General features: G+C 64.0%; 1 protein-coding gene across 1 annotated transcript in view; it reads left to right on the top strand.

Annotated features, from left to right (window-relative positions):
- NBEAL2 (neurobeachin like 2) overlaps positions 1-9017 on the top strand; it is a 32335-nt gene that overhangs the window by 16030 nt on the left and 7288 nt on the right. The window contains exons 9-28 of the mRNA XM_035319675.1: positions 220-791; positions 870-1002; positions 1082-1201; positions 1282-1609; positions 1698-1780; positions 1940-2032; positions 2514-2685; positions 3185-3318; positions 3408-3567; positions 3639-3741; positions 4273-4426; positions 4591-4749; positions 4832-4991; positions 5146-5231; positions 5472-6170; positions 6254-6432; positions 6511-6670; positions 7926-8063; positions 8179-8484; positions 8703-8852. Coding sequence (XP_035175566.1) covers positions 220-791; positions 870-1002; positions 1082-1201; positions 1282-1609; positions 1698-1780; positions 1940-2032; positions 2514-2685; positions 3185-3318; positions 3408-3567; positions 3639-3741; positions 4273-4426; positions 4591-4749; positions 4832-4991; positions 5146-5231; positions 5472-6170; positions 6254-6432; positions 6511-6670; positions 7926-8063; positions 8179-8484; positions 8703-8852 — 4089 coding nt within the window. The remainder of the gene's footprint in view (positions 1-219; positions 792-869; positions 1003-1081; positions 1202-1281; positions 1610-1697; positions 1781-1939; positions 2033-2513; positions 2686-3184; positions 3319-3407; positions 3568-3638; positions 3742-4272; positions 4427-4590; positions 4750-4831; positions 4992-5145; positions 5232-5471; positions 6171-6253; positions 6433-6510; positions 6671-7925; positions 8064-8178; positions 8485-8702; positions 8853-9017) is intronic.

Here is a 9017-nt window from a genome sequence, read left to right as displayed (position 1 = left end):
CCCCCAAGACCCTTCATTCACAAGGGTCTCCCAAGGGACTTGGTTCATGATGGCCCCCCCCAAGACCCTTCATTCACCAGGGTCTCTCAAGGCTCTTGGTCCACGGGAGTCTCCAAGACGCTCAGTGCACAGGGGTCACCACTGCATGCCTGGGACCACCGAGGGGAGGATCCATCCCTCTCCCCGGTGCCGCACCGACCGTCTCCTGTATTTCGACAGGCAGTGGAGGGTGACCACAGCTCCTTCCCGGCGCTCCCCATCCGCAACGAGCAGCCTCTGCTCCTGCTGCTGGCCTGGCTGCCGGCGCTGGCCTGCCGCGAGCTGCAGCTCTTCCTGGCCGAGCGGCTGCGGCGCCTGTGCGAGGCCTCGCTGCCCAGCCGCCTCACCTGCGTCAAGGCGGGCATGGTGGGCAGCCTGTTGGCCGCCCTGGCCGCCGAGCCGGCTCTGCCTCCCGCCTGCTCCGAAAACCTGCTGGAGCTGCTGAGGGCGTTGGGCGGCCTCTCCATTCGGCCCGGTGAGCTTCGGCAGCTGCTGCGGCTGCTGCGGCGCGAGCGGGGCCGGGGCCCGCACCCCTACACGGCGTCCGTGCTGCGGGCGCTCTCGGGGATGGCGCGGGCCGAGGGCCCCCCGCGGGCCTTGCAGTACTTCGACCTGACCCCCGGCATGGCCGGGATCATGGTGCCCGCCGTCCAAAAATGGCCCGGCGGTGCCTTCGCCTTCCACGCCTGGCTTTGCCTCAGCGAGGAGGAGCACGGCCCGCCGGCGAGGCCGAAGAGGAGGCAGCTCTACAGGTGAGGCTGGCAGGGATGGGAGGAGGATGAGGAGGGTGAGACACGGCCGTCCCCACCGTGCTGTCCCCCCTTCCACAGCTTCTTCACGGCCAGCGGGACGGGCTTCGAGGCCTTCTTCACCACCGACGGCATGCTGGTGGTGGCCGTCTGCACCAAGAAGGACTACATGACGGTGGCGCTGCCGGAGGTGGCCTTCAACGACTCGGCCTGGGTGAGCGACGTCCCCATCCCCATCCCCATCCCCGTGGTGGGGACGGGGACAGCCTGACGGCCCCCGCCCGTCCCCACAGCACTGCATCGACATCGTCCACGTCGCCGGCCGCCGGCCCTTCGGCCAGAACGTGGTCAGCATCTACGCGGACGGGCACCTTCGGAAGACGGCGCAGCTCCGCTTCCCGTCCCTGCACGAGGTCAGGGACCCCTCCCCGGCACCTCACCGCCCCTCTGTGTGGCAGCTTGGGGACCAAACGCCGCTCCCTCTCCCCTGCAGTCCTTCACCTCCTGCTGCATCGGCTCCGCGGGGCACCGCACCACCACCACGGCCATCGGCAGCAGCCACCCGCCGCCGTCCCACGGGCCGGAGCTGGCCTTCCCCCCTCACCCCACGCTCTGCCGCTCGCAGTCCTTCCCCGCCGCCCTGGGCCCCCACGCCTGGACCCCCCTGCAGCCCCCCACCGAGGGGGTGGTGGCCACCACGGCAGCCGGCAGCCAGGACACCGAGTGGGGCACCCCCACGTCCCTCGAGGGCCACCTGGGCTCCGTGGCCATCTTCTGCGAGGCGCTGCAGCAAACCCAGGTCAAGGCGCTCTTCTGCTCGGGTACGTCGGGGCAGGGGGACATCCACAGGGGGGCTGGGGGCATCCACATCTCCAACCCTTCGCCGTTCACCGCTCTTTCCTCCCCCAGGTCCAAACGTGGCGTCTCCGTTTACGCTGGAAGGCGACCTGGTGGAGCTCAGCAGCAAGCTCCTGCTCTACTACACCCCGCAGGTGAGGGCTCCCGTTGTGTTTGTCCTCACCAGGACCTTCCCCTCATGGCCCTCGAGGTCCAACCCACCTCGTCTTCTTCTAGTGACGTTTTTGGGGTGATGCTGGGAACGTGTCCCCAAGCGTCCCCGAGTCCTCACGGGGTGCTGTGCTCTCTTCCAGGCCTGCAGGAACAACATCTGCCTGGACCTCTCTCCCAGTCATGGCTTGGATGGGAGGCTGACGGGGCACAAGGTGGTCAACTGGGACGTCAAGGTACGCTGGGCGCAGGGTGGCTCGGCCTGATTCATCCACCCCGTGGCTTAGAGGCAGCCAGGCCTCACCATGGGTGCGGGGCAGGACCCCCAGGGGGTGCTGGACGGCCTTGGTGGTTCCCCTGGACCCTACAGGGGAATCGGGGGAATATGTGCTATGGGGTCTATCAAGGACCTGCCTGACCCATGGGTCCACCAAGGCCCCTGGGCCACCAGGGTCTGCCCTGGAGGTCCTCAATGCCCAGGCTGGGCCCCGTGGGTGGTCGCTGCAGGGGAACAAGTGCTTTTGGGGCACCTTTTGGGGTGTGCGCTGTAGGATGGCTCAGGGCACGCCTCAGGCCTTAGTGTTCTCCAGCTTGGGTGAGCTGGCAGAATGGGCCCCGGGGGTCCCTAGCCCCCAGATGGACGTGCGACACCGCCGTCACCGCGCAGCCCCCGGGGACACCCAGCAAAGCCTCTCCCCCCCCCCCTCCCCCCGGCAGGACGTGGTCAACTGCGTGGGCGGGATGGGCGTCCTGCTGCCCCTGCTCGAGCAAGTGGTGACCAAGAAGGAGGAGGCCGAGGACGAGCAGGAGACCAACGACCTGGTGGGGCCAGAGCTGACGTCCTCCAGGAACGCCCAGGGCATGCTGATCCCGCTGGGCAGGTCCTCAGGTGAGGTCCCAAAGGGGGGTGAAGCAGGAGCAGCCCCGGAGGTAACCCCGCTGCCACGCGGGCTGGTGTCTACCACGGGCCAAGCCTTGCCTGGGGCACCAAGATTTATGGGGCGATGGAAAAACCACCGCCGTTGTTGACGTCTTTTGAGGTCGTTGTGACCTAATTAGTCATAAATGAGCGGTTCTGGGAAGGTGAGGGCGGCTCGAGCCTGCCTAGCTCCAGTTTTGCTTTTGCATGCGGTCTCTGGTGTCCTGCAGTAGACTTAGGTTCACGCGGAAGCCTTAATGACATGGAATTCCTCCCGATAGCCAGCTGCTGATTTTCAGGGAGCTCAGAACAACTGAGATTTCTGCTTGGTTAAATGTGGGGGAAATCGGTGAACGGACCGGAGGACAGTTTCGGGGGGGGGGGTCACCACGATGCCCGTCGCCGCAGAAGCGGGAAGGAGCCTGGTGGGAGCGGGCTGGTGGCTCCCAGCTCTTCCCATGCCTTGCAGAGAGCAGGCTGGAGAGGAACAACGTGGCCGCCTTCCTGCTGCTGGTGAAGAACTTCATCCAGCACCACCCGGTGAACCAGGAGAGCCTGGTGCAGTGCCACGGGCCGGCCATCATCGGGGCGCTGCTGCAGAAGGTAGGGGGCCTGCCGCGGCCGCCGGGCTCCATCCCGAAATCGCTGCCCAAACCACAACCTCCCCCCCCCCTCCTTGTCACCCCGGGCAGGTCGCCGGCCCGCTGCTGGACATGAGCACGCTGATGGCCTCGCAGATCCTGATGGAGCAGGTGGCCTCCGAGGGCAGCGGGCTGCTGCTGCACCTCCTCTACCAGCACCTGCTCTTCGATTTCCGCATCTGGAGCAACAGCGACTTCGCCGTGCGCCTAGGTGGGAGCAGGAGGGCACCCGCGGGGCTCCCCGGTGCCCGACGGTGGTCGCTCAACGCCCTCTCCACGCAGGTCACATCCAGTACCTGGCCAACGTCGTCAAGGACCACAAGCAGCGCATCCGCAAGAAGTACGGGGTGCAGTACGTCCTCGACTCCATCCGGACCTACTACGGGTGAGCTGGTGCTTGTAGACGGGATGGCCGGACCCCAGGCACCGGCGTTGTGGGGAGCTTGAGCCCTGGAAGCCGCAGTTTGGGGTGGACACCCTTTATTTGGGGTAGTATCCCCTCTGCGAGCACGTCCTGGGGAAATCTGATGGAGCATCGTGGTGGACACGGGACCTTCTGCTCGCCAAGTGTTGTGTGGTCTGTAACATACCCAGATCTGCAACTGGTTAGCCCCAAAATCCACCCCAGCAGTAACTGGGAGCATCGTGGTTCCCGCAACGAGCTCATTCTCTTTTCTTGCCTCACCCCATGCCTTTCTGCACCGGGATGCTCGCACCCCGCAGAGACCCAAACCCGTGGGGTGGGTGTTTCCTGGTGTGCCTGCAGGGATGTTCGCGCTGTCCCGGAGCTCCTCGGGCTCCGTGGTGGGATTTGGGATTGTGCTGGCGATGGGTGACGAGGGGCGAGGGGGTGGCCTTGCGGGACGTGGCCCAGAGGGTGGCCCAGCGGGAACGTCCACGTGCGTCTCTTCCCCAGCGCCTCCAGGGAGAAGTCCACGACGACGGACGACATCAAGACGGTGCAGACGTCCCTCTTCAGCCTGGTGAAGGACTTCTTCTGCAGGAGCTTCTCCGGGGAGGAGATGCAGAGCTTGCTGAACTACGTGGCCGCGGCGCAGGACGAGCAGCAGGTGCGGCGCCTGGCCACCCAGGTCCCACCACGTAACCCCAAAAAGGGTCCCCAAAAACGCAGAGCTGGCCTCGGCTCTTGGCAGTGTGTCAGCAAGCAGGTTAGAAGAAGCCTCTGAGACCCCGGTGGGGTGCGTGGAGGACAGCGTGCACCCTTTGCCCGCAGGTCTGCGGGGCGCTGGAGGTGATCCACAGCCTGCTGAAGGGCTCGCCCGCCCAGGAGCAGCTCTTTGCCTTCCTCTTCGAGCCGGGCCACGTGGAGGTCCTCTTCTCGCTGCTGGTGCAGAAGAAGTTCTCGGATGAAGTGCGGGAAAGGGTCTTCAAGGTGAGAAGGGGTCCCCGGTGTCGTCCCCCTGAGGCTGGGGGCTTCTCCACAGGGCCACCGCCACCCCTCTGTGCCTCGCCAGGTCCTCTACAAGATGCTGAAGTACGAGAAGGTCCCCGAGCGCTGCAAGAACCGCCTGAAGCTGAAGGACATCGGGTACCAGGGGCTCATCTCCTGCCTCAGCGACGTCCCCGGCTCCATGCTGCTCTTCCGCTGCCTCTCGGAGCAGGTCCTCGGGGCAGGTACCGTGTCCCCTTCTGTCCCGTCCTGGTGGCACACCGCAGGGCCATCACGGCGGTTTCCCACCCGGCTCAGCTCAGTGACTGGGGCTGGCTGGAGGTAGATCTGGGGACCTTTGGTGGCTTTTGGGGACCAAAACAATCCCCTCGCCTGCAGACCCTCCCAACTACAAGGACCTGGTGGCCGTGGTTTACCTGTCCCACCGGGCCGAGCTGACCGTCCGGCTCGATATCTGCCGCAAGGTGAGCAGAGCGAGGTGCAGGGGGTGCCACCGCATGGTCACCACGGGGCTGAGCTCCCCCATGGGAACGCAGGGACACGGGGACGGCGAGAACGCCCCACGCACGGGGCTGCATGCTGGGACCTGGGGTGCTCACGCCCTTTGTGGGGCCATGCCCATCCTGCTCCTGCCCTTTGGGGGGTCCAAGCTCCCCGAGAGGCTGAGGTGACCCCGCTGGGTCTCTCGCCCTCTCGTCCCGCAGCTCTTCCACTTGATCTACGCGCAGCAGGACATGGTGAAGCAGCTGGCGAGGCTGGCGGGCTGGCAGGACACGCTCACCAAGCTCTACGTCAAGGAGTCCTACGAGTCCCGCCAGCACAGCCTGAGCCACTCGAGCAGCGGGGGCTGCCTCGAGCTCCTGCGCCTCTCGGAGACCCCCGGCAGGGACGGCAGCGCCGAGGTGGGGAAGGAGGCGATGGGCAGCGTGAGCCCACCGCCCGCCGAGCTGCAGGAGCTGGACGTCTTCCTGCCGCTGGGCTACGAGGCCTCGGACCAGGAGCTCTCCGAGGGCTTCTCCGACCACTCCATCTCGCCGAGCGGCCGCACCAAGTCCTTCCACTCCTACAACTTCAAGTCCTTCGACTCCTCCGACCGCGCCAGCCGCTCTTCCTCCAACCCCGGCGACGTCCCCTTTGACGGCGTCTACCACCCGCTCTCGCCATTCTCCACCTCGCCCTTCGACCTGGGGCTCGACCTGGCCAGCACCAGCTCCATCGCCACGGCCGAGAGCGGTGCGCAGACGCCCGCCAGCGGCCCCGACACCCCGTCGCCCCTGGAGAGCTTCAAACCCTTCCCGGGGATGCGCACCCGCAAGAGCTCCAGCCTCTCCAATGTCCTGGATGAGAGCAGCTACCAGGACGCCCTGCCCAGCGACAACGTCTCCAACACCAGCAACCCCCAGGTGAGCCCCGAGCCGTGACACCCACCTCCTTTTTAGGGTTACCGGCGGGGTCCCCTAACTCTTTTTTCCCCCCTCCACGGCAGCAAACGCCCGAGGAGGAGCTGTGCAACCTCCTGACCAACATCGTCTTCTCGGTGACGTGGCGCGGGGTGGAGGGCTGGGACGACGCGGCGTGGAGGGAGCGCGGGCAGGTTTTCTCTGTCCTCACCAAGCTGGGCACGGCCTGCGAGCTGGTGCGGCCCCCCGACGAGATCAAGCGCAGGTTTGTGGGGGCGTAAGGAGGGTCGGCGGGGTGTCCCGGGGTGGTGGCGGCCCTATAAAGCCACCTGCTGTCCCGCAGCCTGCTGGAGATGATGCTGGAGTCGGCGCTGACGGACCTGAAGGAGTCGGGGCCGGCCGCCCTGCCCGGCCTCACCCAAAATGCTCTCAAGCTGCTGCGGCTGCTCCAGGACTTCTTGTTCTCCGAGGGCCACAACAACCAGGCCCTGTGGAGCGAGAAGGTGAGCGGCTGCGGGCAGGGTTCCAGCCCCAAGGTGACCTCTAAACCCTTGTGCTGACCCCCAAGCCTGGGGTTAGCCTTGCCCCTAAACCCTGCCCCTACACCCATAGCCCGTAAACCTAACCCTAGAAACTAACCCAAGCCCTGATCCTAAATCCTAACCCGTAACCTGTAAATCTAACCCCGACCTCTAAACCTAACCCTAAACCTTGCTCCAGCCCTCCAGTCTTGCCATAGACCCCAACTCTAACCCTAAGCCCTAACCCCAACCCTAACAGTGCACCCTTGCTGTAAACCTAACCCTAATCCTCAACCCTAAGGCTAACACCTAACCCTGATGTTAGCCCTTAACCTGTAGCCCTTAAACCTAACTCTAGGAACTAACCCAAACCCTAATCCTAAAACCTTTCACTGGTTTACAATCTATAAATCTAACCTGTAAACCTAACCCTAAACCTGAACTCTACATTCTTGCTGTGAGCCCCAATCCTATAGCCTGTCCCTAGTCCCTATCCCTTAACTCTACACCTTTATCATAAACCCAAACCCTATACCCTAATCCTATACGTTAAGATCTTTATCCCTCATTTATATAAATCTAACCCTGAACCTCAAACCCTAACCCTACATCCTTGCTGTAAACCCTAGCCCTAACTCCTAATCCTGACCTTTAACCTTAACCCTACGCCCCTGCCATAAACCCAAGCCCGAAACCCTATCTAAACCCTAATTTTTAACCTATAAATCTAACCAGACCTCCTAAATCCCAATCCTAAACCCTAACCCTAATCCTAACCTTAACCCTAAACCTCCTAAATCCCAATCCTAAACCCTAACCCTAATCCTAACCTTAACCCTGAACCTCCTAAATCCCAATCCTAACCCTAACCTTAACTCTAAACCTCCTAAATCCCAGTCCTAACCCCAACCCTAATCCTAACCTTAACCCTAAACCTCCTAAATCCCAATCCTAACCCTAACCTTAACCCTAAACCTCCTAAATCCCAGTCCTAAACCCTAACCCTAATCCTAACCTTAACCCTAACCCCCCACCCTAAGCCCCCACTCTGTCCCCTAATGCCAAACCCTAACCCCAACCCAAAAACCAACCCCCTGCCCAAACCCCACCCCCAAATCCCTTCCCCACCCCGAAACCCAAACACCCGCCATGGGGCGGTTGGGGGGTGGGGACCCGGCTCTGTCTGGGGGGCTGGAGCTGTGGGGGTCTCACTGTGCCCCCCCCCCCCCCGCCCAAGATCTACGAGGGGGTGAGCGGCCTCCTGGACAAGCTGGGCGTCTGGTACCACCTGGCCAACGGCACCTCCGACCTCAAGGAGATGGCCCAGACGGGGCTGCGCGTCCTGGTGGGCTACATCATGCTGCAGGACCCCCAGGTGGGTCACCCCGTCCTGGGGCTCGCTGTGGGGGGGAAGACCCCGGCCTTTTGGGGCCGGGCAGGGGGCTTCACCTAATGCCCCGTGTGTCCGTGTCCCCGTCCCGTCCCCCCAGCTGCACTCGCTGGCCTACGTGAAGCTGCACAGCCTGCTGCAGACCGCCTCGGCCCCCAAAAAGGACGAGGCTTGCTACCTGCTGGGCAAGCTGGAGACCCCGCTGCGGCGCTCGCTGGACGCCAAATCGGAGACCTTCTCGTGGCTGGTGCCCATCGTGCGCACGCTCATGGACCAGTGCTACGAGACCCTGCAGCTGCAGCTCTTCCTGCCCTCGCTGCCCCCCACCAACGGCAGCCCCACCTTCTACGAGGACTTCCAGCTCTTCTGCACCACCCCCGAGTGGAGGAGCTTCATCGAGAAGCACGTGGGTGACACAGGGCACCCTGTTTGGGACCCTCGGGGGAAGCCCCTTCCCGGGCTTAGACGTGGTGGAGTGCCACCAGGCAGTGCCACCGGGCTGGGACATCCCGGTCCTGTGCCGGGGTGACCTCCGGGGATGGGGTGCTGGCAACCTGGGTGAGCGTTAGGAGGTGCTGGTGCCCTGCTGAGCACCCTGCAGACGTCTCCTCTCTTCCCCCGCAGGTTCAGCCCACCATGGCGCAGTTCGAGATGGACACGTTCGCCAAGAGCCACGACCACATGTCCAACTTCTGGAACGCCTGCTACGACGCCCTGATGAGCAGCTCCCTGCGGCGCGAGCGGGACAAGGCGGACAGCAGGAAGATGTTCCAGGTACTGCCTCCTCCTCCTCGCCCCGGGGACATCTCCCTGGGGACGCGCTCCTTGTCCCAGGGCCGTGCTCCTCACCCCAGGGGTGTCACCCCAGGGATGTGCTCCTCGTTCCAGGAAAGTCATCCTAGGGACGTGCTCCTCACCTTGGGGAGGTCATCCTAGGGA

Source organism: Oxyura jamaicensis, chromosome 2 (genome assembly GCF_011077185.1).
Source record: "Oxyura jamaicensis isolate SHBP4307 breed ruddy duck chromosome 2, BPBGC_Ojam_1.0, whole genome shotgun sequence".
Classification (NCBI taxonomy): Eukaryota; Metazoa; Chordata; class Aves; order Anseriformes; family Anatidae; genus Oxyura; species Oxyura jamaicensis.
The sequence above is the reverse complement of the archived record's forward strand: the minus strand, read 5'-3'. Positions and strand labels throughout refer to the sequence as shown.